This window comes from Myotis nattereri (assembly GCF_964212035.1).
Source record: "Myotis nattereri genome assembly, chromosome: 1".
Lineage (NCBI taxonomy): Eukaryota > Metazoa > Chordata > Mammalia > Chiroptera > Vespertilionidae > Myotis > Myotis nattereri.
The window spans coordinates 180993346-181020738 of NC_138075.1; the positions used below are offsets into that span (position 1 = coordinate 180993346).

General features: G+C 41.0%; 1 protein-coding gene across 1 annotated transcript in view; it reads right to left on the reverse strand.

Annotated features, from left to right (window-relative positions):
- FRAS1 (Fraser extracellular matrix complex subunit 1) overlaps window positions 1–27393 on the reverse strand; it is a gene marked incomplete at its 5' end in the record, with an annotated part of 444917 nt that overhangs the window by 235865 nt on the left and 181659 nt on the right. Inside the window, 10 exons of the mRNA XM_081100823.1 lie at window positions 2767–2901; window positions 4225–4368; window positions 5794–5941; window positions 7782–7817; window positions 9904–9993; window positions 15383–15574; window positions 15867–15968; window positions 17917–18000; window positions 25264–25397; window positions 27108–27267. Of these exons, the coding sequence (XP_080956949.1) occupies window positions 2767–2901; window positions 4225–4368; window positions 5794–5941; window positions 7782–7817; window positions 9904–9993; window positions 15383–15574; window positions 15867–15968; window positions 17917–18000; window positions 25264–25397; window positions 27108–27267 (1225 nt within the window). The remainder of the gene's footprint in view (window positions 1–2766; window positions 2902–4224; window positions 4369–5793; window positions 5942–7781; window positions 7818–9903; window positions 9994–15382; window positions 15575–15866; window positions 15969–17916; window positions 18001–25263; window positions 25398–27107; window positions 27268–27393) is intronic.

Below are 27393 nucleotides of genomic sequence, written 5' to 3' on the forward strand. Positions count from 1 at the left end.
TTTTGTTGAAGAGCGATGTTTATGTGAAGCTTGGCTCTGCCCCACATTTTTCATTCTGCCTATATCTCACAGAGTAAGCATGAATATTAATCAGGTAATTCCTGGTAATTAGTTTTCTCAGCACAATGTTCACTTTATTTTGGTTTTGATGGGTCAATAAAGTGGAGAATTATGCCAACATAACACAAATGACCCTGCCAAGAGGAATGAATCCAGAAAAAACCTGTTGTAATCATAGAACGGCAGGCTTCTTTTTGAAAAGTGTAACACATACTGAAAGAGCACTGGTTGACCAACTGGCTTCGAAGGTCAATGGTGAAAAGTCACCCAAAATGACACAAGCAGAAATATTGGAAAAAATTCCAATAATGAGAAAGGATTAAATAAAAAGATAGTATATAGACACAGACAACAGCATGGTGATAGCCAGAGGGGAAGGAGGTGTTGGGGGGAGATGGAGGTGGGCAAAAGCGGGGAATGGGGAGGGAAAGAGACTTTGCTTGGGGAGATGCAGTGTGGAGTTGATGTTTTATTGAGTTCTACACTTAAAACCTGTATGGTTTTGAGAACCAGTATCACCCTAATAAATTCAATTTTTTAAATAAAGATTATTTGGGCAGTAGTCTCAGCATCAAGACAGTATATAGAAATTGATCACAAGTTTAGCTTTAATTTTTAAAACCATTCTCTTTCTCTCTCTCTCTTGCTCTCGCTCTCGCTCTCGCTCTCTCTCTCTCTCCTCTTGCTCTCTTCTATCTTCTCATTTTATGCATAAAAATGCAACCAGGCTGAACTAAAGCAAATTGGTTTAATTCCCTGGAAGGAATTAAATTTTCCCAGCAACTCTCTACTAGAGGCATTTGTGTATGGCTTTGTGGATGGAATGTGAAAGCAGTCAGCTACATAAACCAATAATCAAGTGAAACATTACCTATTCTAAAGTGCCCTAAAACAGCATTAACATCACCAATTAAAACAGTGGGCATAAGAGAAAGGAGAATGCTTCCTCCAAAAGAAATAGGAAAAAATATTTTAAAGTAAATATGTATGTGGGATATGTGGTAGGGGATGGAAAAAGTAGGGAGGGTGGAATAAAATCTAAGGGAAATTAATTCCCTCTTAAAGGCAAATCTGTCACAGGAGTGCTAGTAGGAGGTCTCTTTGATGGGATAGAAGAAAGGAGTGAAGAATACATCCAATGATTTCATCAAATTGAAATTTCAGCCATTTACCTAAATTGCCCAAACATTAGACGCTTACAAAGCCGTTTGTATGTGCCCACTCTGAACCTGTTCTAAAATAACAGGTAAATAGAAGATGACAAGTAATAAACATTAAGGGTTCTTTTCTCTTTTATGATTGAAACTTGTATTGAAACACGGTCCATCAAGGATCACCAAGGAGTAATACATTCCTTCATCATTACACACTTGTTCAACAAATGCTGAATGCTTGTGCAGCCCTTGATGTTGGGGATATAGAGACACAGAAGATATTCCTGTAGCCCTCAAGCCAGACTCTGAAGCTAGTGTGGCTTCCATATTCCCTCAAAGGACTGGCCCCACCATCCTCACATCTGCATGCACAGACAGCACCAGTGTTTCCTTTTAAGATGATGTCCACAGTCCCGGGGACTGTGCTTCTGACCACAGCCTGGAATGAGGGGGCCAGCAGCCTCCCCACATGGAATCTTCACATGGCCTCAGAGCTCTTCAGCCTGCACATCTGAAGAATATTATGCACTTATCCTCTTTTAATCTTTTTCCTTCATATGATTTCCCTGAAAATCTAACCAAGGGCATGAAAGAGAGGAGCATATCAGTTGACCTTCAAACTGGCCCACCTTCTGATTCTCATCATGAATCTGCCCATTTTCTGCCCAGGTGATAGTGTAGTTACCATAATACCTGGAGTAACATTCCAGAAGCTCCCTCTGGCCTGTCTACCTTATCAAATTTACCTTCCACTGCAGACCTGCCTTAGCCTCTGGGCACCCCTGGTTACCTGTCTCCTCTGGAAGAGGGCTCCGCCCTTAGGACGCGGCCTCTGTCTTTCCTTTCACTGTTACCCATTCTCCCATTTCTGCACTTAAAAATTCTTCATATATATACTTTTTTCCTTATACCCATGACAAACTAACACTATTGCAAAAGTGATCAAGTATAAACAATAAATTAAATGATATTAAGACTACTCCCACCTCCAGAGACTGTTACAATATGAGAATTTCAACTAGATATTAATTTAAAATAAAAGTATGGATATAAAGCTGATAAAATACATAGATAATAAAGCAAGAGGACATTTAAATGCCTACTTTTTTTGTCCAAGTTCATTATTATGATGTCACTTTCTTATTTCTGCTTCTCCCTCTCTCTTTAGGTGGAAATGAAGTTTAAAAAATATGTAGATGTATTTTCTCCTATATTTTCATTTAAGCCCTTTGTATTTATACTATGAAGGAATCTAACTTATAACATAATGACAATCCTGAACCAAAAGCATGGGGCTAATTACTGTCCCAGTGCCCCCAAATGTGTGCAGAAAGACTTAGAAAAATTACATCACATATGCACAGCACTAAAGCACTAATGAGGTTATAAAAACAACATACGCCCTCTCTCTCATCCACTGTTCTCATCCCATCAGGAGTCCGATCAGAATTTCTTGGAAGCTACTTACAGCTCCTAGTGACCCCAGATGGCTTAGGAGTAGGGAGTGGCTTTCTCAGTGGCCCAGCCAGCTGTTGGCCTGGCCAGTGGTTACCTGCACAGGAGCGGCGATCTTGGTAGAAGCCATCCCCGCAGGTGGACACACACTGCCCGTGCCGCATCAGCAGGGGCGGCTGGCAGGAGGAGCACTCCAGGCCACTGGAACACGTGGAGCACTGAGGCTGGCAGGCTGCTCCGGACGGGGTTGGGAGAAAGAAAAGGGAAGCTCTGATTAGCTCAAAGACACCACTGCAGCGTCATTTCCTGCACAGCTCAACTCTGAGGCTCTGGGGTCACAGGGAATAAAAAAGCAAAAAAAAAAAAAAAAAAATCTTAGCCTTCCATCATAGAGCACCTATTTCATGCCAAGCACTGTACAAAGTGCTTTAATATACAAATGCATTTCATCTTCATGACAACCATAGGGGATAGATATTACTAATCCCCATTTTACAGATGAGGAACAAACTCACAGAGGTTAAGGAGCTGGACCAAGGACACATGAAACTGGCATTTGAAGCCAGGCAGTTAGGTTCAGGGGTCTGAGTTATCTTCTTTTTATCCACTAGTCCCCAATATCTTTCTCACTCAACCATTTCACAAAAATACCCCTGGCCTCTTTCCCTTCACAACCTATGGCAGAGATATAAATAAATTTCAAACAGTCTGAAGACTATAAATCAGTAGAGAAAGTAGGAGTAAATGAATAATCACAAAAATAATAAAAACGGTTAACCTATATTGATCCATGACTATATCCTAGACACTTCACACGTATTGACACACTTAATTTTCACAAGAACCATTTGAGGAAGGCACCAGTGTTACCCCATTTTACAGATGAGAATATTGAGGTACAGAGAGCTTAAATACTCACAGCCAGGGTATGAACCTATACACTCTTAAATTCATAGTTAATGCTATGATTCAGAAATAGAAAAAAAAAAGCAACTATGATTTGACCTCAACCATACTAAATTTTCCCAGGTAAGTTCTCCTTCTCACTTCATATAAGAATTCTAAAATATACATGAACACATTCTGGATCCACTGGTAAGAACCCATGAGAGATGAGCTCTATTACCAACTCCCTGTGTGATGTTGAGAAAGCAGGTTAATTCTCTGTCCCACAGGTTCCACATTTGCAAAATGAGAAAGTTCTAATAAGTGATCTCAAAGGTCCGTGTCAATACTAAAGTTCTATCTTGGATTCACTGCATGTTTTAATAAATGACACCAAGCATCCTGATATTACTATCCTTCAAAAAATGAAAAATCCAGCTATGACTACATAGCAAGCATCTGCCCTCCCCGTCACCTATCTGCCAGTAAGACTAGAAATACCTGTAAAATATTAGAAGAAAGAGACCTGCAGGTAAAGAAGCCGAGTAACCTATGGATGGCTTTATTATCTAATAATGGTTTGGAAGCTGTGCATTTCCGGCATCCAGGACCCCCTCCTTGACAGCAGTCAGCCTCTGTCCACCTCTGGATGCTCTGCTTGGAGCCATACCTAAGCAGAGGGCCCCAGCTTGGTAAAATCCTGGGCCGCAGCTGTGCACACACCGTCCATTCCGCAGCAGCTTTGTGGGGTCCTGGCAGAGGACACAGTGGTCTGGAGATTGAGAGCAGGTCAAGCAGTCTGGGTGGCAGTAAACTGCAATCAAAGATACAGAAGAAGAAAACTCAGTAAAGACCATCTAATTTATTTCTCTTACATCATCCCCAAAAAAGAGCTGTATGGAATATGAAGAAGAGAAAACTCTGGGACTTAAGTAGGAAAAAAGCTCCCAAATAGAAAAAAAAATTATTTTAATGCAAGATTTCCTAAAATCCCTCCTTATCTGAAATGACATCACTGTCTCCTATACCTTCAAATTAAAGATGCTAAAAACATTAGCAAACCAGCCTATTAATGCTTCTACCTGCAGGAATTCTTCTTAAGACAGGAATGTCTAGCTCTACAATATATGATTTAAACAGATCCGATAATTTATGACTTTTCAGATGTTCTTAAGCTTTGATGTGCATAAAACGTTAAGACATAAAACCGATATATATTTTTTTAAATCGTATTTTTTTAAAAAAGAAATACAGCCAGTTTTCTCCTTTTTCTCTAAAATGTCAAATCTTATTCCTCGTAACTGGGATTTTCACTGAATTTAAAGGTAATTGTCAGCAAAGAATTTCCTTCAGGTATTAAAGTTGTCAAGGACATGATTTTCAAGGTATGCTACATTATCATGTGCTAAATGTTTGCTTTGGAAAACCCAGAGAGCCACTTTGGTGAAGGTAATGTAATTAAAACATAAAGTTGCTTTGCTCTTCTCATAATACACTCTTCACGAAACACTGTGATTAGCCAAAGTAAGTTGAGTACTACAACTGCCAATATGAAAAACTGCAACCCATGGATGAAAACAATTAATTATGAAATATGAATGGAAGAAAATGCCACTTCTCTGAGAGACAAAGCTCATAGGCAAATTACTGCTCAGCCAGAGTAACCCCAGTGCTTGCCAACAATTATTAACTGGAACTAATTCCACCCCAGGTGATTTGAAAGCAGAGTTGCAGAACAAGTAGGTAAAAATGTCTTTTGGAAGAAATTAATGAGTCTTTAAACTTCAAAAACCCTTTTGAGAATTGCAAAAGAAACCATCTGTTTAATAGCTCACCTTTAAAAAAAAAATGGACATCCATAACAAACTTTCAGCAATTGTCCTTATAGCTTAAAAATTGAAACAGTCCTACCAAATAGTTGCCATTACAAGTTTTCAAAAATTATGTTATTTGATTTTTCACAATAACTTTGTGAGGTAGATAAAGCACATTTTATTGACAAGAAAATTAAGATTTAGAGATGGTCATGACTTGGCCAGGGGTCATATACTCATCATCCGTTGAATTTGGCAAATACCTGGACAAAGATGAATTAACATCATTTGTTAGAAAAATTAGGAAGGAAAAAACAAAAAAAACCAACAGAGTCAATGGGTGGTTGGAAGAAAAAAAAGCAAGGGCAGGGGGAGAGGATCTCTGAGTTTTTTTGACAGTAGAAATAAATTAGATATGGACCCACCTGCCGTGCATTCTGGGCAGCACTGTCCCTTCACCACCTGGGCTAGTGTGGCCACTGGACACGGTGGACATGAGGGCTCATAGCAAGTTACCTGAGCCCCCCGGCACTCACACAGCTTGCAAGGGCCATCCTCCCACTTCTCTCCCTCCTGCATGAGACAAGAAAGGTGTTGTTAGCAGAGGGCAGAGATTTTGAAGACAGTTTGCTGATGGAGAATTTATCATTTCCATATGGGACAAAGTGAAGGCTCCTGATCAGTACCATGTCAAACCTAACTCTGAAATAGGACATTAGTAGAGGTGTCTTAAATTTAAAAGGACAGTATTTCTAATTCTTTGTTTTTATTGGGTTATTTTAATATAGAACCCAGGCAGAGAGATACTTTGTGAAAGCATTCTGGGGCTCCCACAATAAGCCAGAAGCATAGAGCACTTGTTTCCCATCCCATCTCACAAAGAAAACACCAGAGGGGTTTACTCAGTACCTAGTGATTAGCAGATACATTACTTACAATTTTTATAATAACTATAAGAAGCTGGTGGAAGCCCTGAATTTCTTTATGGTTGCTATGGTAAGAGTAACAGTAGTGTCATTGTATTCTTAGTGAAACTTCTGGCAGGTATCTTTTTAAAAAAATATATTTTATTGATTTTTTTGCAGAGAGGAAGGGAGAGGGATAGAGAGTTAGAAACATCAATCAGCTGCCTCCTGCACACCCCCTACTGGGGATGTGCCCGCAACCCAGGTACATGCCCTTGACCAGAATCAAACCTGGGACCCTTCAGTCCACAGGTTGATGCTCTATCCACTGAGCCAAACTGGTTAGGGCCTGGCAGGTACCTTTTTAGTGGGTTGTAGATGTGCCATGGGCAGCTTTACACTAACATATTTTTTCCCGCCCTAACTGGTTTGGCTCAGCGGATAGAGCTTCAGCCTGCGGCCTGAAGGGTCCCAGGTTCAATTCCGGTCAAGGGCATGTACCTTGGTTGCGGGCACATCCCCAGTAAGGGGCGTGCAAGAGGCAGCTGAATTGATGTTTCTCTCTCATCGATGTTTCTAACTCTGTATCCCTCTCCCTTCCTCTCTGTAAAAAATCAATAAGATAAATATATTTTAAAATATTTTTTCCCGCCAAGCAAATTGTGGTAATAAACATTAGTACTTTGACAGAGAATTTACTGTGAATTATAAAGAGTATTTATTTATTTATTGCTTGGTATCCCACTTGCCCAGAATATAGGAAAGAGACAAAGGTTCCCACCAGAAGGTTTTGGGGGTGATGAAGGAGGTAGAACAGGTAATAGGAGAACATATTTTAAGACAAAGATTTGATAAAATATTTATTAATCCAAACCATGTTAAAATTCCAATGTGGCAGTATTTAGCAACAATGAATGACAATATTACAAAAATGAGAGAGATTATCTTGAGAAAGCAGAAATGCTTTTCTTCCAGTTCAAGGCAGACCAGATTCTATAACCTCCAACAGTGTAAGGTTGCTCAGGTGAACAAACATGCTTACATTTTCCCTTAAAAAGAAACCATACAACACTGTCCTGCAAACACTACAGAGAGGGTGAACACGTGGTATTGCTTGGAGAGTAAACACTTTCAAGACCCAAAAGCTCTCTCTTGAATGCTTTGCAGTACATGAAATTGCACTAATGGCTAAACTGAGCTATTTTAGGCCAGAAAATTCAGGAGGAGAAAATCATCACAAGAATGGAAGAAGATCTATGTAGGAGTTTGTAGTTGAAGTATTAATTACCAATGAGGGGTGGGGGGTGGGGGGACAAGCTAAAGAAAGGAGGAAAAAGTTCAAAGAATCAAAGTCTTAGTTATTATTAAGATTCTTAATCTGAGGCCATGGCCATCAAACATGACTGTTACAAATCCTAAGGCAGTAAGGTTCCACAGAACAGTTTATGCAGATCATTGCTTAAAACAATTTTATAAGTGTCTACATAAAGTTAAAAATCTATACTTACTGGAATATGTTTAACTTCACTCGCATTTGAGGACATCTAGGGACAAAGAGAAATGTTTCTATTATACCACTCAAAACACCATTAGGCTGATCTACCTGTTTTTTATTAGAAACTATCCATCTTCCCCCAAGTGACATGCAACACCATTCGTCAGTTATGAATAGGAATAAAATCTATCTTTATATAAAACAAGAAAAGCATAGCAATATGAGGTGAAGAAAAGAAGCCCAGGAAATATTTTTAAATTCTCATTCTCACTTTGTGTTTGAGCATTTGGCTTCCATTCCCCTCAATGGGAAGGACTTCACAGTCAAGAGATCTAACTTTGTAAGAACCTCCTGAATCTTGTGCAGAACTAGAAAGAGCATTAAGGGGATTTGCACTTATTTAAAATAATTTAAAATTTATTTTAATTCCACTGAGCTTAATTGACCTCCAAAAATGAGCAGAAAAATTAATACTATGATTGAGAAAATACAGATTCAACATTTATAGAGAACGTTTAACCTCTTAAATTCTTAAGAAACAAGAATGAATGAACTATGAAACACCACTATTAAACAATGCCAACAACATAATAACAATAATATCATTTTAAAACTGTTTTGTGTGTGCCAGGCATTGTTCTAAGTGCTTTATACATATCATCTCAATAGACCCATGAGGTAGTACCATTTTTATCCCTACTTTACAGCTGAGTATTAGTACATAATTTGCCCAAGATCACAGTATGTGGCAAAGTAGGGATCTCAACCTAGTGCCTGCACATTAACCCTACACAGTACTGCCTCCTCAACACATACAGAACACTGGCAGGTGGATAGATGCAATCTACCCAGATCACAGAGAAAGAGTATATAGGAGTCAGTTCACAAATCAAAGTACCTAATCCTAATTCTTATCATCCTCTTCTGATTGGTCAATGAAGCAGTTGTGCTTATGATCAATGGGCAGGTTTTTTAAGAACACAGTGAACTTATTAACATTCCACAACCTCATGTGAAAAATATGGGCTACATGAATAGAACACATTTGAAAAGATTAAGATAAATATTTTTTTCCTTTGGCTATACAGTAAAAAAGTACAGATATAGGGAGAAATAAAACCTTAGCAAATAGAATTTCAAAACATCCAATCCATCAAAATTTTTTCGATCCTATCTGCAAAATAAACCCAGGGTTTGGTCACTTTTCACCACTTCCTCCCTAGGCCAAGACGCCATCACCCTTTCTCTGGACTATGGCAAAACCTTTGAACTGAACCACCTACTTCTAATCTCATCCCGTCTGTCCCTTGCCCAAGTAGCAGCCCAAATGATCCTCTCACAAGTAATCCAGATCCCAGGCACTGCTCTGCTTAGCACTGCCCAGCAGCTGCCATCTGCATCAGGGTAAACACATCTTTATCATTGCATCGAGGCAACTACTGAACCTCATCTCCAACTCCTTTCCCCTCAGTCACTTGGTGTCAGCCATACTCACTTTTAAAAATATATATATTTGTATTGATTTCAGAGAAGCAGGGAGAGGGAGAGATAGATAGAAACATCAATGATGAGAGAGCATCATTGATCAGCTGCCTCCTGCACCCCCTCCCCCCCCCACTGGGGATGGAGCCTGCAACCCTGACCAGAATCAAACGGTGACCTTCTGGTTCTTAGGTTGACACTCACTGAGCCACACCAGTTGGGCTGCAATACTCTTGGGGTTTCTTGAACGTGCCAAACACATTTCTGCTTCAGGCTTTTTCAATTGCTGAGAAATTATGCTCAAATTTCTCTGCCTGAGAGACTTCCCCAACCACCTTATGTAAAAGAGCACCTGCCTCCATCCCAGGTACTCCCTAGTCCATTAAGCTGCTTTATACTCTAGGCAGGACTTTGTCCTCTGTGTCCCCACACTACAATGTAAGCTCCATGAGAATATGGACTGTACCTACTATATCCGCATCTGCATCCCCAGTACCTGTCACATAGTAGGTCCACAATCATATTTGTTGAACAAATGAATAGGTGAAAGAAATGAGGAGTTAATACCCCCTCACTAAATTAATTTTGAATTATTAGTTCTTTTTTTGAATTATTAGTTCTTATTAGCCTTTAGTTATTTGCCCAATACTCACAAATTCTGCATTTTCTTCATAAACACAATAGCCACTCCTTGAAATGCATTCAGGACAGCATTTTCCATCTAAGTGAATTAATTCTTCACCCTGTAGAAGTAAGGGTTGCAGAGAGACTTATCAAATTAACATCCCCAGGTAGCAATGTTAAATTTCGAAGCAGCTGGATTCCCTGACTGGAATGAAAAACGTTGAGCGCTCTCTTGCGCCTTGGCCCAGGACTCATTGAACCCCCCCCCCCACCCCCACCCCCAACCACCACCACCACCACCAACACTGCCGCACTGTCTTCCTACAGAAAGTCTGCTCAGTACAGTCACTAGTCATCCCCAAAACCTTTTTCTTCCCAGTTCTGATGATACTTGTGCACAGATCCCTAAATAATTTCCTACCCAAGATCAGGAGCTCACATGAATAAAAAGAATGGCCAAGGCTAATGTTACAGTCTTGGAAAGTTATGAGCTTCAGAAAAGGATCAGGCTTTCTTCAATACACAAGGTTTGAACTTGCGGTTGGTTTCATTTACAGCTCAAGTCAAACCAATGTTTTCCCTTAAAAACAAAATCAGACACGTTCCTTTGTGCACAGATGTAGTCTCAGGCATAAGTTAAACATAGAACAATGGCTATTCAATATTCTGAAACTGTTATCTAACTTACATAATCACTATTTTTAAAAATTATGAGGAAGGAAAGAAATGCCACACTAGGAAAGTAGATGTTTAACTTTCAAATTGTTATTATTTTAACTTCCCAATATCAGCAATTTCAAAATTTTTGTTTTAATTACAAAATAATAATAAATACTTAGTATAAAAATTAAATAATTCTGAATTTTGTAATTTAGAAAGTATAATTCCACTGGAGCCTTACCTCTCAGGGAATCTCCGGTTAAAAATACAATCTCCGTTTACAACTTTTTGTATGCATACACTAATATCTAATGTCTATGAGCTAAAAAGTATTCTTGAAAGCACTTTTCACTTTGTAAAGATATATCTATTTTCTAAAAAATGGTGATGTCTCTTTAAATGAAGACATTATTTCATTTGGGAACTATATTATATCTAAAGTGTAGAAAGAGACCCACCTCAGAATAAGGGACTCACACAAACTGAAAGTGAAGGGATGGAAAAATATCTTTCGGGCAACTGGAAATGAAAAAAAGCTGGGGTAGCAATAATAATATCGGACAAAATAGACCTCAAAGTGAAGGCCATAACAAGAGATAAGGAAGGCCACTTCATAATACTAAAGGGATCGATAAAACAAAAGGATATAACCCTGATAAACATATATGCACCCAATGCAGGAGCACCCAAATAAATAAAAAAACTCCTGGAAGATAAACAAGAGAGAGATCGACAATGATACAATCATAGTAGGGGACTTTAATACACCACTGACATCACTGGATAAATCCTCTAGACAAAAAAATCAGAAAAAAATAATAATAAAGTGTAGAAACCATGTTAGGCAAAAAATTAAATCATGTAAGATAGCTTAAACAGAATAATCACAATGATATTATATGTTTAAAACACTGTGCATGAAAGAAAAATATAAAAACAGCATTGGTTGCTTTGAATTGTAGCATTATGAATAGATTTTAAAGTCTCTTCCACTTTTCTTGTCTTCAATTTCCTAAAATGAAAATGTATTATTTTAATGAAGGAAAACATAAACATTTTAAAGAAGCAAACAAACAAAAAACACCACACACATGAACTTTTTAGTGTCTAAGAAGTTATGTCAATAAGAAGGGAGTTCTATAGATCGATGCCTATCAAAATCTAATGCCAAATCAGAGGCCAATGGGTGCTACAGAGAGCAGGCTATTTACATATAAATTGTTTTGCAGAAATGTGACAAATGAGCAAGTAGTGAAGGCATAACCCAGAAACACGGTGAAATTTGATTTGAAAGCGTAAAAAGGGGTTTATAGGCATGTAATCTACATTGCTTAAAACAATGTTTTGAAACAAGACAGAGTATGTGTACTTCTATTAAAGACAAAATGCATGAGATTCTTGAGTGCCCACTACAATACAGAGACAACACTGAAGATGGAGCCTGCATCACCCCAACAAAGCAAAGAAGGTGGCAGTTCTGAGTTTTCCTTTGCTCCTGTAAATAACAGCAAGCCCTACTCCCGGGCAGAAAGGATTCGGTTTTGGTGAGGTGGTTAGTTCTAAATAGATGTGTTATTTATAGGAGCCTGGATGCCCCAAACTGTGTCAGTTCACTGCGGTGGGGAACTCACTCCAATTAGCTTTTGACTTTTGCTTGGAGAAAAATTGCTTTGTGAAACAAAACTAATTCTTTTTCTTTTGAGAAGATTCTGCTGCATGGGCCAAATGAATTCCGCTCACCTCTCCCCACTGAATCACACCTATATCCACCCACCAGACAAAGTCTCCACACACCTGCCCACTGGGAAAGGAAACACTCTTCTGAGAGGCTTTTCCTCTACCGGAGAAGGGGAAGGCACCTCACTTTTATGGAATGCCTACCCCCTCCCATGCACTTTGCTACAATCACCCATCAATCGCCCCATAAGTTCATGTCTCATATACAGGATGGGGCAAAGAAGGCTTACAGTTGTTCACTTGGAAAATAATATAATGATTAATAAACATAATACAATAATAAACTCTGTTTCACGTATTCACAACTATAAACCTACTTTGCCCACCCCTGTATGCATGAATGCTAGATCCCTTAAAAAAAAAAGGTAATTTGACTTTTTTATCTGAGTTCATCTTTAAAGATAACACAAAATATAGGAAAATGAAAATCATCGTATTGTGCTATTCTACTGTTGATTTATGTTCCTACGTCTAGGAATTTGGTTTTACTATGTCAGAGACAAGGGTCATACCATGTTCCCCTTTTTTGTTGTTGTTTTGTTAATCCTCACCAGAAGATATTTTTTCCATTGATTTTTAGAGAGAATGGGAGGGAAAGAGGAGAGAGAGAGACACATCGATTGGTTGCCTCCTTCATGTACCCCCACGGGGGCCAGGGATTGAACCTGCAACCCAGGTACATTCCCTTTGGCCAGGAATCAAACCTGAGACCCTTCAGTGTGTGGGCCAATGCTCTAACCACTGAGCTACACCCGCCAGGGCACCATGTTCTCCTTTTTAAAGAAGAGTTGCGTGCTGATTTCAATGCTCTTCAGAATACTGCTGTTGATAACCAGTGAGATAATCATTACAATTGTGAAGCTGCACAATTTGTTTCCTCATCTTTGTGGATGTGCAAACACTTAGACTTAATCCACCCTTGCTATCCAAGATTAGAAATCTAATGACCTTGATATTCTAGAAAAGGCAGCAAGTAGGTGAGAATTGAATAAAAATACCAGTAGCATATTTTCACTGCTCCCTTGGGCAGACATAATCATTTTCTGCAGGTGTTCCTAATGCATTTAATTTATTCTTCCATAATTGTTAGTGTCACCACAGATTATAATTTCTGTCTATGTATCTGACTTCCCCAAAGGTTAGGAACTCTTAGATCAGAATGTGTCTTGTTCATCTTTCTATATCCAACTAAACAGAAGTTGGGAAGTTAGTATGCTCAAGCTTTTCCAAGGTCATTAACCATACTACCAAGGTTAACATGCCCACGTTTACACAAGGTCATTATTTACAGATGTACGGCATAGAAAGAAGGCTAAGCAATATTCTTTGTAAGATTCGATTTTAGTTAAAATTTCACTTATTTTTTTAATATATTTTTATTTATTTCAGAGAGAAAGGGAGAGGGAGAGACAGAAACATCAATGATAAGAGAGAATCATTAATGGGCTGCCTCCTGCATGCCCCCTACTGGGGATCAAGCCCACAACCCGGGCATATGTCTGGGAATCAAACCATGACCTCCTGGTTCATAGGTCGATGCTCAACCACTGAGCCACTCTGGTCTGGCAAATTTCACTTCTGATAGTGTTTCCAGTTTAGAACCCTGCGCCTTAAATGAAATTTAGGAACATGGAAGTAATGTGGAAAAAAGCACCTGAAGAAATAGGAGAGAAGATGAGGTGGGGATGGGAGATGAAAGTGGAAAGAGATGAGGTAGTGCTATTGAAGACTACCAAGGCCCTCTCCACTTACATCCGCAGTTGCTCCTCGTTTTCCCTAAAAACAGAGACCTGGCTTAAGCTGCCACAAGTAGGTGTCACAGGAAGCACTTGGAAACTCCCCAACATTGGGGGTAATAGGTCAAATGATCTTCTCTGAGAGCGACTCCTTATTCAGACAAAATAGATGGCAGGAGGACTCACCCAACCAGGATCATGTCTTCCATGTTTTCCATAAACCCAAAGATCTGAGACAAATTAAAACCTTGGGAAATAACCCAGCATCCTCTGGGCAGACTGCTGAGGCCAGGAAGCCCTGCCTCAGCCCGAGAGAAGGAGAAAGACAAGGGCCTTGATTAGGGTTTTTCTCATCTTCATCTAACCATTCTGACGCCCTGACATAATCAAGGAGAAGAAATGAAAAGGTGTGTGGGGGGAAGTAAATCTGCAAGGAGCAAGACCTGCTTTACTTAAACATGTCTCAGGTCTGCCAGGACTCCGACGTAGGAGGCAAATGAAAAATAACCCTGTCAAGGCAGGCTTGTTTGCGAGGTCGTTCCTCCTTAGGCTCAGTGTGAGGAGGAGCTGAGACGTGGGGAGGAAGCATTAGAAAGAAAAATATCTTTACAGACATCCAGAGCCTCTGATCCCCGGAGTTTCCCTCTTCTGTTCAAGTTCACAACCCCGCAGGGAACTGGTGGGGCGGAAGGGAGTGGTAGGGGAGAAAGAGGCAACTTTAAAAGCAATTTGTTTTGCAGTGGGTAAAAATTGAGTTCAAAGAGAAGAGAGGGAAAAAAGCAATTTCCGTACAATATACTATAGTGCAAACAGGGGCTACTTTGTGAGAGGCTTCTAGAAATTCAGCAGACAGCAGAAGTTAAAAGAGGTCAAGGGAGTTAGTTACTCTTGAGTCCCCCCACCCCCTACTTAGAACAAAAACATAAAAACATTTTATTCTCTTTCCTGGGCACCAGGAGCAGCCCCTCGGTGCTGGCCTTCCTCTCTGAGTAACCGCTGCCAGTGGGCCTGCAGCAGAAGCTGAGCCTGGAGCCCCCGAGGGCCTCTGTCTCGCAAGCACAGCCAGCTGGGCAGGCACCAGCAATGAGGTCAGCTGCACTGGCGGAGAGGCTCATGGCCACATCGTGTCCTTCCCTTCCTGTGTCTGTCCCTCTGACCAGATGCCCTGAGCGCTGAAGGCTCCAGGGGACTGTTCGGAGCCTGTCTGAGCAAACAGGGACATTTACTTTAAACCACAGCATCCTCGTGCTAGAAGCAGTCCACCTGCTGGTCCGGTGGACCTCTCTGCTGCCAAGAAGTAGGGAACCGGGGAGGGACCCCCTATCCCATCGGAGAGCACTCTCACAGTCCAGGTGGAAATGCCCTTGCTTCTTACCTGGGCACACTCCACCCTGGCACACTCTCCGGTGTGGCAGGTCACTCGGCCGCGGTCACACACACAGAACTCACAGGCTGAGCCCTGCCACATCTCATCCTGGTACCGCACACTCCCGCGGTGGGAGCAGCTTCCGGCAGGAGACACACATTCCTCACAGCACTCCCCATGGCGCTGAGCCCTTCTCTGACCCTGAGGAAACAGGAAGAAGGGGGCAAAGGATGGTGCTCAGGAGACATCCCAGCCAGAGGGACAGGAGGCCATATCGACCCACCACCCTCTCTTCTTCCCCCACCTCACCCAGACCGGCAAGTCCCCCTCCCCTCAGCCCTCCTTCCTGGAAGCAGACCTTTCATACCTTTATCTGATATACTAAACATTATAAACTTTTGATTGCCCCCAAGGACACACTGATCTAAGAAACCCCTGTCTGAAGTGGCCCAGAATAAAACTTTGAAAGTCACGCTACACGCTCTCTCGGTACCTTTTCACATCTTAGAGGGGGGCAGGCTTGCGTGTGGCACCGGACCTCGCCCCGGTCACATAGGCAGGTGGTGCAGGCGTTTTCACTCCACTGTTCACCATGCTGAGTAAAGAAGCCAGTCAGAGAAAGATAAATATCACACGACCTCACTCATTTGTGGAATATAATGAACAACATAAACTGATGAACAAAAACAGATCCAGAGACAGAGAAGCATCGATCAGACCATCAAACCTCAGAGGGAAGGCAGGGGAGGGTGGAGGTAAGGGGGAGAGATCAACCAAAGGACTTACATGCATGCATATAAGCCTAACCAATGGACACAGACAACAGGGGGGTGAGGGCATGAGTGGGGGTGGGGGCAATGGGGGATAAGGAGACATATGTAATACCTTAATCAATAAAGAAATTTTAAAAAAAGAAAAAGAAAAAAAATTTTAAAAAAGAAGAAAGGGGAAAATCCAATGTCATGTGTATCGAGTAGAAACACAGGCGCGTACGACAAATGATTTTTTATTTCATTTTAATGGAGCCACTCTGAATGTACTCGTGAGAAATGGTATCATTTAGGTAGCAATAGCCTCTCAGAACAAAGTCAATAAGTGTCCAGAGGGAACTCTGGATTAACTGTCATTCCATTCTCTTCATCCCACAGATGTGTTGAGGGCCTGCCCCATGCCAGGCACACAGAGGACACATAGAGCCTGTGTGTTGGCTGGTCAATGGTCATTCGTTAGTTCTTCTTCTTTGTCAGGCAACCCAGCTCTCTCTGCCACATATTTCTTTTCCCAGCTTCCCCTACAGCAGGGCACAGCATTGTCCCAATCCTAACCGAGGGGACCGATGGGAAGTTTGCTAGAGAGACAGAGGTCAAGAAGACTTGTCTCCCCATGAAGAAAAGGACACTCCTTTCTTCCACCAGCCTTTAGTGATGGTTATGTGAGGGTAAGCTGCCTGGGGCCGAGGCCATGCTGGGGACTGGAGGAGACAGGACAGAGGGCAAATGCTACATGCTGAGCATGGCCGGGTGGGAAGATCAAAAGAGCTTAGATCCTTGACGACATCCCTGAGACCCGAACTGAGCAACCCTGCAACTGCCCTACCTCTGCACTTCCTGTTATATGAGACAATAAATGTTTTCATTTTAGCTACTTTTAGAGGAGTATTTCTGTTCCTTGCAACCAAAAACCTAACAGACACAGAAGCTATCTCTTCCATGAGAAATTAATCTAGCACATATATGGCTACTGTACTGGGCAGCACACATCTAGTGTACCCAAAAATCCTTTCCCTGTTAGTTATTTGCATTCATATTTCATGTGATCCACCTATAATTTGTGACACCACCCTCAGATTCTCTACTGAGAGTCACAATCCCAATTTCTGGTTAGTCTTCCTTAGAGTAGTTGACAAGCAAGAGAAGTAGTTGAGTTCACTCTTAATATGTTCTTTGCTTTTGAATAATGTAACCTCCTTTTGGCTCAGTTGGGCACTCCTAAGACAGAATATTCATTGATTTATTCCCTTCTTTGGACTGGTTTTTACTTGAAGCCTACTATCTATGAGGCAGCTATCCAGACTGCCCAATAGTATTTTGAAGTTTAGAGGATCCACTACCACCAACCCCCTGCCTCCCTTCCCTCTCTCACCTACCACCCCCATGCCCCCCCCTCCCACTCAATGTAAGGTAAGGGGGCATTATCTCTAAATATCAGTACATAAAATCCAACCAAAGCAGACAACCTAAGTGTAAACTGATAGTGATCAATGACAGTCCTTTTTTCTCTTCAAGATGTATGAACAGTAAGTTCGCCAAGGTTCGTGAGCTGGGGGCTGCTTGCCAACACATTCCTTTATATTTCTAATCTCCTCCTATTTAGTTTTTTTTATAAAGGCTTTCCATGTAGAGAAGAAAAAAGATGCTTATGTACTGAGTTACTAATCCTGGCAGAGTCAGACATGAGGGCAGGAGGTACAGTGGTTGAAAGAATGGAGGGCAGATGTGTGAAAATGTATGTCAAACACCTGCATGAGGTACAGCAGAGGTTACCTGGTATACTTGGCCAGCAGCGGAGCAGGATCCGGAAGAGCACTGGGGGCAGCATTTTCCAGGAACTCGAACCACAGTTTCATCCTGAATACCCAGAAAAGGATAATCCATCAAAAGGAAGCATTAATAAAATCCATAAAAGTAGGAAAATTGTATTCATAGCCAACTGAAGCATGTGCCTCAAGCGTCCATAAACAGCAATTCCTCACATTTGGTATCTATTAGTAACCTAGTGCTTTGATAAAAATGAGCACTTCCAAGGTCAGTGTGACTATTAAGAAGTTTATACATTCATTAAGTCCCAGCCTCTTCTAAAAACAAACAAAAGCACAAATAATAACCATAACAATAATAAGAGTACTTAGTATTTGTCTGGCATTGTTTTAAATGCTTGGCAAGAACCTTCTGAAGTAGATGCTCTTATTGCCACTATACAAACAAGAAAAGCAAGCACAGAGAGGTTATGTGACTCACCCAAGGTCACACAGCTGACCTGGCAGTAGTAAATGGTCAGAAGTGGAAACTCAGAGCACTAACCATAGCAACACCTAAGAGCACTTACACCCCTGCTGAGTTACCTTTAAATTCAAAGAGAAGGTATCCCTCATAGACTACTTCACTATTTTTTTGCATCTTTATGTGAACCCATACACTTACATATGTGCATTAGGGAGGTCCTTAACATGAAAAGAAATTAATCTTATCTCTATATATCTGGGAATATGTTAGTGCTTATGCACCTCTAACACCCCACCTCAACCCCAGAATATCAACCCATTCTGTCTCCGCTGCCCTAAGAATTTTCACAGCAACAGCCTCCTCCGTAATGCCCAAAAGCCAGCTTTTCACTCTGACTCATCACTACAGTCTTATTGATGGACAGGAAGATAGACCAATTAAAGGCAGGGGAAGGAGGATTAGAACAAACCAAGTTTCAATGACTACGAAGTGGTAGGTCTTATATAGAGAATACCTCATAACAGTTCTCTTCCTTCTCTTATTAGAAGCAGAAAATGAGATTTTATTACCATGGTTACTCTGGTGTTCATTCTGCAGGGAAAACAAGGTTGGTGTACTGGCAGGAGAGAAGGGGTGGAGCTGCCAAATAACCTTAATTTTTCTTGGAAAATTCCAGTCATACTTCAGTAGTTCGTTTACCCCAATTATATATGATGAGTTAGATTAACATGTTGCTATGTAATAGGATCTATTTCAAACACCTGAATCACTGTAATTAAACTGACAACTTTTCTATACTTTAGGTTATTTTATTTCTTTCGATTCTATATGCAAAATATGATGACCATTGATGTTTAACAGAGCCTGTGAAAACTGGATATGGATTGAAATCACTGAGCATTTCTTGACTTCAGAACTCTTTAGTTTAATGACATTTCAGTGAGGAATAAAATTAAAAGTTTATCTGATATCACAGTCTTCAATGTCTTCATTGAAGTAAACAAATGAACTTATACAACGTTAAGTAAACAGGGAACAAATGTCATGATCACAAATCTTGAGAAGAAATTGAGTTAGCATCAATCTATATCCACCAACCTGGACTCAACCCAAGTATAGCAGCAGAGTAAGCAGGAGAGGAGGGGAGGGTAGAGTTGCTGATATGGAGGTTGGTACAGGGAAAATCAAGCTTTCTGATTCTTACTGGCAATACCTAATTATGTAATTTGTTGGCAGAAACAAGGCTTCCTTCACAAATACAGACCAACAAGGGCAGGAAGGAAAAGCATTTCAGGAGAAAATATCCCGGGATGCCAGAGAACTCTGTGATTCAGAGGTGAGATCCAGCTGGGCTGAGGCTTCATGAGCCAGAGGGCTGCAGAGGCAAGTAAGAAGGTGAGCAGCGAGGTGGGTCAGAGAAATGGGAACGGCTTTTTAACAAGCCTTTTGTTGCTATCACACACCTGGATCCTATCATTCTGGTCTTCGTAGATTTGCTCTTTCGAATGTACAGTTTAATACAGGGGCCAGAAAGCTACGGGCCTTGAGCCAAATCCAGCCCACCACCTGTTCCACAAGTTCAGTTTTACTGGAACACAATGACACCCATTCATTTACACAGTGTCCGCAGCACGTTCTGTGGTACAATGGCAGAGCCGAGTAGTTGTTCCAACTGTATGGCACTCAAAGCTGAAATTTTTCACCATCTGCAAAAGTTTGCTAACCCCGGGTCTAATATAGATATTACCCTCAGTTATCACAGGAGTCCAATGAAAATATATATGTATCTGATTAATGTCATTATAACTTTGGTTCAAACTACCATTTAGGATATATTTTAAATAAAATAAAATATATCCCTAAATAAAAATACTTAAGATAAAGAAGTATATAGTGTCATAGGCCTAACAGCTCTTGATTAAGTATTTTCCCACTATGACACTTCTGAAGATATAGAAAGAGATAAAACTTCCATCAACAAAAAGTAGAACAACCTCCTGTCATTGCCAAGAGGAAGTCCCATCGACTGACCATAAGGCATCCTGCGGCCTTCCTTTGGTTTGTAAGCCTAAATAGTCTTCCCAACTCTCTGCCTTCCTATATCAAACACAACACGACCTTCATCCCTCTGGTGTATGGCTGCTGCTGTTTGAGGCAAACAGGGGGCCTCAATACCTTCTTTTCTACATCTATCAGAACCCGTAAGTTTAAAAAAGAGTGGGGATTATGTGTGTTTGGAGGGTAGAGGGAGTGATAAAAAGCAGGGCTGGGGTGTGGAGGATGCCCCAAATGTAAAACATATAGTTTCTGAGAGAGATGGAAAGAGCCCCTTGCAACAGTTCAAACTGGGGATTATAGTTTTTGCTTCATGCATTCAGAATGTAAGAGGTTTGGACAGTGGGGTTAGGAGAATATTTGATCTCAGTACAATAGAGCTACACTACATGAAACTTGGCAGACCCCTGGACCAGGAGGACATGCACATTTCTTAGCATCTGGCTAAGACTCTAAGAAGGGGAATTAGCCAAGGGCAGGCCTCTTATCTTTTCAGCTTTCAAGCAGTGGGTATGGGTAGATTTCTCTTGATCACGGAGGGGTAAACAGAAAGAAATGAACTTGGGGGGAAAACCTTGAAGAAAAAGTGAAAGGAATGACATTCTAAAGATTCAGAGAAAGAGCAGATTTCTGAACACTACATACTTTAAGATCCAAAAGAAAATATTTAAAAGCAGTTTTGCAACTTTAGTAAGATGTAAGAAAATGCACTCTTTATTAAATACAAGTGGGAAACAATAAAAAAGAATAAGCATTGGGATCAAAAAATAGATGAACCAACAATAGGAGAAATAAGGAAGAATCAAAAGAAAACTGATGTGAAATCTTCAAATTAAAATCAATACTACAGGTAGTAAATACAAACTCAAGAGGCTCTCTCCATAATGCAGGGGAAAGACAAAGAGTGAAAAATGATGAGAAAGAATATGATTGATAATGAGGGGAAAGATAGGGAGCAATCTAAGAATCATAGGTGTTTCTGGAGGAATAGGGATAACTGGAAAGAATATGATTAATCAGAGCTGTTACCATAGAAAATATTTCAAAAACTAGAATTCAGGCTGAGAGGGCTTACAATATTCTAGGCGAAATATGTGAAAAGACACCTCACCTAGAAATGTCTGGGAATATGTGTAAATTATAAAGATTAAAAAAAAAAAATCCTGCAAGAATCCAACAGAGTGAAACCACCTAAATAGAATGGAATAGAAAGCAGACAGACCTCCATGGCACTCAATTCCAGAATTCAACAGAAAGAAGACGAAAGGGCTGAGATGGAAAGAGAACATAATCATCCCAAATTTTAGACTCCACTAATTATCTTTTATCAATATAGATAACAAGAAAATGATTCTCAAATACTTAGTGGCTCAAAAAACAACATATCTGAAGATGAAGTTCAGCCTACTCAGATTAATCAATTTTGGGAGCAAGGAAAAGATAGTACTAAAACACGGTGGTAACATCATTAGGAACAACTCTGATCAGACCAAAGAGGAAATTTTAATGAGCCCACAAAAAATGTGGCTGGGTTAGAGCTCTTTTCATAGGACATCTGAACAACTGAGAGCAAGCAATTTCAGTATTTACATTCCTCACTAAGGGAACAACTCCTTATTTAAGCATAAGACATTTCTCCTTTCAACAGGATTATCACCAACTTCTAAAATGTAATCATAACTAAGCAAAGAAATGTATCCACATTTGCTTATCAAAAAATGGAAATGAGTTTCTGAAAGGAATTTTTAGGGGTGAAATAGGCAGGTTTAGAAAATTTTTAAAAAATAAGGGGTTCCCTGGAAAAAAGCACAGGGCTACAGAGTTGTAAAAGGGTGCATTTCCACAAGACAAGGGAACTGAGAGTAGCAAAAGGTACACATGTACAGAATAAAGGGAAGGAAACCCCTCATTCAAAGAAAGAGGAAGGAAAGCTCAGAGGAAACAGGAGAACAATCAGGGAGAAGAAGGAGGGAACCTCCCATACTTCACATGACACTTGAGCTCAGGAGCTGCTATAGTGACCAAATCAAAGGGGACCAATCCGAGGGGATATTGAGGCACAAAAAACTGCAGCCTTTAAAAACTGTAGGAGAAGGGACTCAGTGGGCGTCTGTGCTCACTAGTATTTCTCAATACATTTCCACCTTTGCTGCACCACCTTTCCTCCCTGGTTTCATTCTTCGACTCCAGTGGACAAAGGGCCTGGGAAAACCACCCTGCCCAGGGGCACACCACGCATTCCAGTCCGAGGTTCTCGCTCCATTACCAAAAAGTCCCTATAAGGGTCTTTGTAAATGATGGAAATACGGAGGATCACTTTCTTTCCTGCTTTCCTGTGTTTGCCAAACTTTCCTGAGTGAGTACAAATTATTTCTATAATGAAAAAACCTTATATTAAAATTCAAATTTTTCTAGAGCTCAAGACCTGGAAATACATTTCTTCTACTGAACCTGTGGGTTTTTAAAAAATATTTAATGAGTTAATATATAAAAGAATCATAATCATGCACAATGATGTTAGCAACTATTGCTATTGTGATTATTATTCTATAAATGCCAGGAAACCCATCATTTTGGGAGGCAGTATAGCATAATGGCTAAAATTACAAGTCAGGTGTGGTCTGTTGAAGTTGTGATTAGAGCTGCCTAAGCTAGAAGTGTGCTGGGCTGTATATCTGACACTTCAGCCAGACAGGGGCGCGCTGTGCCCTCTGTTCCTAGAACACATAGATAGGAAGGTACTGACATCAGGCCAGGCCTTGAGATATGGTCTCATGGCCCCTTCCCAGCACGCTGGCCTTCTTTCTCAGAAGGCCCAGAAGTCTCATTCCAAATTTGGGAGACAAAGGACTGGAAAAAGCATAAATAAAGAGAGTTTTCTCCATTTTGGGGGCCCAGAATTTGAAAGACACATTTTTTTTTCTGGGCCTCCACAGAATTTAATAATACAACGTAACTCCTGTAGTTTGCTCTGCAGTTCAGCCTCTGCTTCGGCAGGGTGCTGTAACTGTAGTCGCTGGCCAGCTCAATAAATCCTCGCTTGCTGTTTAAGACCTAATTGGAGTCGGTGGTCTTATTCTCGCGAATGTTGGTCCATAACAGAAGCACTGACACTTTCTAACTCTGGTACCTTGAGCAAACTACTTACTTCTCAGTGCCTCAGTTTTATCTACTCTAAAATGGGATAATAAAATTCCTACTTCTTAGGGTTGTTCTGAGGATTAATTAAAGCTCTCAAAACAAATTGTTGGTACATAATAAATGCCCAGCATGTGGTGATGATAGATGGTGGTGGTGATAATGTTTCTATCAAAAGTGCTAATTCTACAGCATCTCTTTACATCATCAGAACACCCAATATTTAATACTGATATTAAATAAAAAAATAGTTCTAAATAATCTGACAGTTGGTTTTTTTAAAATTATGTCATGACAAAAATGTAGACTTAATAATGCAAGAGGGATTAAAATCAACCTATTTCCAATACTTCAGAATGGTTGCACATCAATTAACTCTAAATCATGCTACCAAATTCCATCTCTTTAAACAATGCAGGCTATATGTGTTTGGAAGCTACCATTTGAAGCCAGAATTTATATTTAATGGGAAATAGTAATTTCAATTATTACAATATCCAATCCCCTAATACACAGTCTCTGGCTACGTTTTTAAAGATTTAAAGAAAAGGGTCCCATTGGGGTGTTTCCTCCACCCTTTCTCCCACCTCCTTAATTGCATTGGCGGCAAATTGCTTAATTATCCTTTATTCAGGAGGGGACTGAGACCTGGAATGTGTAAGTCAAAATACCTCAACACTGCAGTGTCCTCTGAATGTAAGATATTGTACATCTCTACCAAGAAGCTCATTTGTAATCTTAAAGCTAGGACAGACTTTGTGATGAATTAAGAGATGTGTCATGAGCGAGTAGGGTGTAATGTGGGTAATACAATCTAGTCTTTCAATTAGATACATTTTCCTTTTATTTGGCATTTAGTATTTCTTGCCTAATTGCCTTTTGTCTGCCTTTAAAAATATTGCCCAATTGTCACAATATGCCATGTTATTGATTTTGTTTTATTTGACACAAAGTACTGCTCTGTATCAACTGAATGTTGGCTTCCAGCTTTTCCCTAGATCAAAAAAATGAGCTATTTTTTTCACTGGAAGCAAATTCTTTTTGTGGTTATCAGTCAACTGCCAAAAAATCTCCGTAGGAGCCTCTGGAAGAGTAAAAAACTATACAATACCATGTGTACATTTATTTGCAATTGATTTTCTGTTTTAAATTTGTGTGACAAGCCTAATGTTTTGAAAATCAGAGCAGCTTTAAAAGAACAGTAAGATCCCACTATTTTAAACCACCCCAGAGAAGTTCCTTTGATAATTTGAAGCATTATCTTATAAGAATTAAATAGTGTACGGCTGAATAATCATGTCTAAAGACACATATATGTCTTCAAAAAGCAGCATATACCTTTGCATTGTCTGACAGTAACAAATCTGATCAATGTTACTGAATTTTCCAGATGTTGAGCTTGACATTTTTGGAACATCTGCAACTGGGGTGGGCAGCTTCCTTTTGTTCACCCTCAAGGCTCAGTTCATAATGTAACAATTAGCCTAATTGGCTGGTGATTAGACTAACTGTAGCCTCTCAGGGTGAAATAAGGTCTCAGCAGTGGTCTCCAAAAGTATAAGGGAAACAAAACAGCCTTGGCTCCTTGTTCCTGAACTTCCGTGGTGGCCTGACATAATCTCCGAAGGGACTCCAAGTCCTGCACAGTGAAGTTAACAGTCTGGGAAGGATCCATTCTGAGGCTGTCTTCCTTACCTTATTACAAAACAGAGGCTGACACTGAGCCGCGAAGCACTGGGTGACCCCATTTCTACACATGCATTTGGCACAGGAACTCAGTGGCCAGTCCTCCCCATCCTGGAACACACGGCCTTCATAGGAACAGGACTCTGGAAGGTCAGAGAAAGAAAAATTACTGGGGCGATTGCACTTGCTGATCCCAGGGCTGATGCATGGGTGTGTGGCCAGTGCAATCACATGGGGTCCCATGTTGGGCCCCAGTACAAAGAAGGACACCCCATTCTTAGGGTTTAATGCTTTGCAGTCATTGTATGGAGTTGTTAATAACTCTCCATTTTGTAAGGGAAGTCCAATGAGCATGCACTGGGGTTCAGGGTCTCAGCTGGTGCACAGTCCCACCTCCCACTTCCTCTTTGCCTTTTTGGGATGAGCTCTCCACCTCCTGCTCCAAAACCTGCCACCCTTTACCACCCGGGGGCCTGGATGTGGTGCCAGGGAAGTACATGTGTCCTAAGCACCAAGTAGCAGGGGGGGGTCCTGGGAGCCCATGGAGGACTCCACCCACCCAGCAAGTATCTCCACACCTGAGGGAATATGATATAAAATAGCAAGTTGAAAACAGGACAGGTTGAAAAGTCCACAGAAGGAAAGAAAAAGCATCCCCCACACCCCTGGCTTTCTGCACAAGGCGCCGGGCACTTTTTCATTTTGCACACCACCCCGCAAATTATGCAGTTGGCCCTGGCTGAGCCTCCAGTCTCTCCAGACAAAATGCTTCCAACGAGTCTTTCTCATGGAGGCCAGCAAGAACGCCTCCTAAAACATGAGCCAGGACCCCACAGACTCACACTGCCCACTCTCCACTCCACCCCTAAACCCTATGGGGTTCAAGCATTTTTATTTGCAGGGTAATTTGACTTAAAGCAGCTGCCAGTCCCTTTCTGGTGAGTGAATCAGAAAGGCACGAGGCAAGCATTCTACTTCCATCATTTCCTCACATGCTATTTAATCCCTGGAATGGTTCTCCAGGAGAAGAGCTGGCCAGAAATGGAATAATTGGGGATCAGAAAGAAACCAGGGGTCTTTTTAAAGGGAAAAGACAAGAAGAGTAGAGCTTCCAGGTGCCATTAAGTAAAAAAAAAAAAAAAAAAAGAAAGGAAGAAAGAAGGATTAGCTATTACTTGCCAGGAAAGAGCATAATGCAGCCATGACAACAATTCACATTGATTGTGAAGGAAGGAGACATATATCCGTAAATGCAATAAAAGTGGTACTTGGACCAGGAGTGAATTCCAAGGAGAGGGCCTGGCAGTGTGCTGCTGGCCTGCCGAACTGTGCCTTGGTTTGGAGGCAGGCATGATCTCCACAGCGAAGATGCAATAAAGACAGATGAAGTACCTGCTTCCTGCTCTGTGTGTCTTGGAGAAAAATGTTATGCCATCTCAAAGACCAGCCAGCAGAATTAGTGCCAGTGATACCACATTCAGAGAGATTTGTTCATTCTCCTCTCTGCCAGGAGCCCGGAGGAACTACCTTGGTGTTATGGAATCACATCAAAGGACCTTGTCCCTCCTTCCTTTCCTTCTTAGGAGCTATGAATGCAGAGGGATGCATCTGGCCATGGCAAAATAGGTAAATCAGGGACTTGCAGAATGCTAAGTTTGGGAGGAAGCTTAAAGATTTGTTCCAACCTCACTCTTTGCAACATCCCTTCCTGCCAGTGCAAGGCTCCGTCTTGTTCCAATAAGAAATGGGGTTGGGAATCTTTGAACCACATTGAACGTGAAAGAGAAGAGTTGGGGTGTCACCGGGTGAACCTCAAAGGCAAAGCGGATCTCTTTTTACAAGCTCATACTCACTCCCAGGGCCCACACAGATGGGGCAGCAGCTTCCTTCAGGGATGAATTCCAGCTCCTGGTGTCCACACAACAGCGGTGGGCATGGTTGGGGACTACATCGGACTTCTCCGTGAGTGCAGGAGCACACACTACACACAGAGGAGGCCCACTCTGTCCCATGCTGAGTGTCAGGGGGGTGGGGGGAGGGAAGAAAAAGAAGGTATTGTTAGAATACACATTTTCATTTGGCCAAACAAAAGCCAACCTTTTTAAATGAGGATGGAGCCCAGAAAAGATGGAAGAAGGC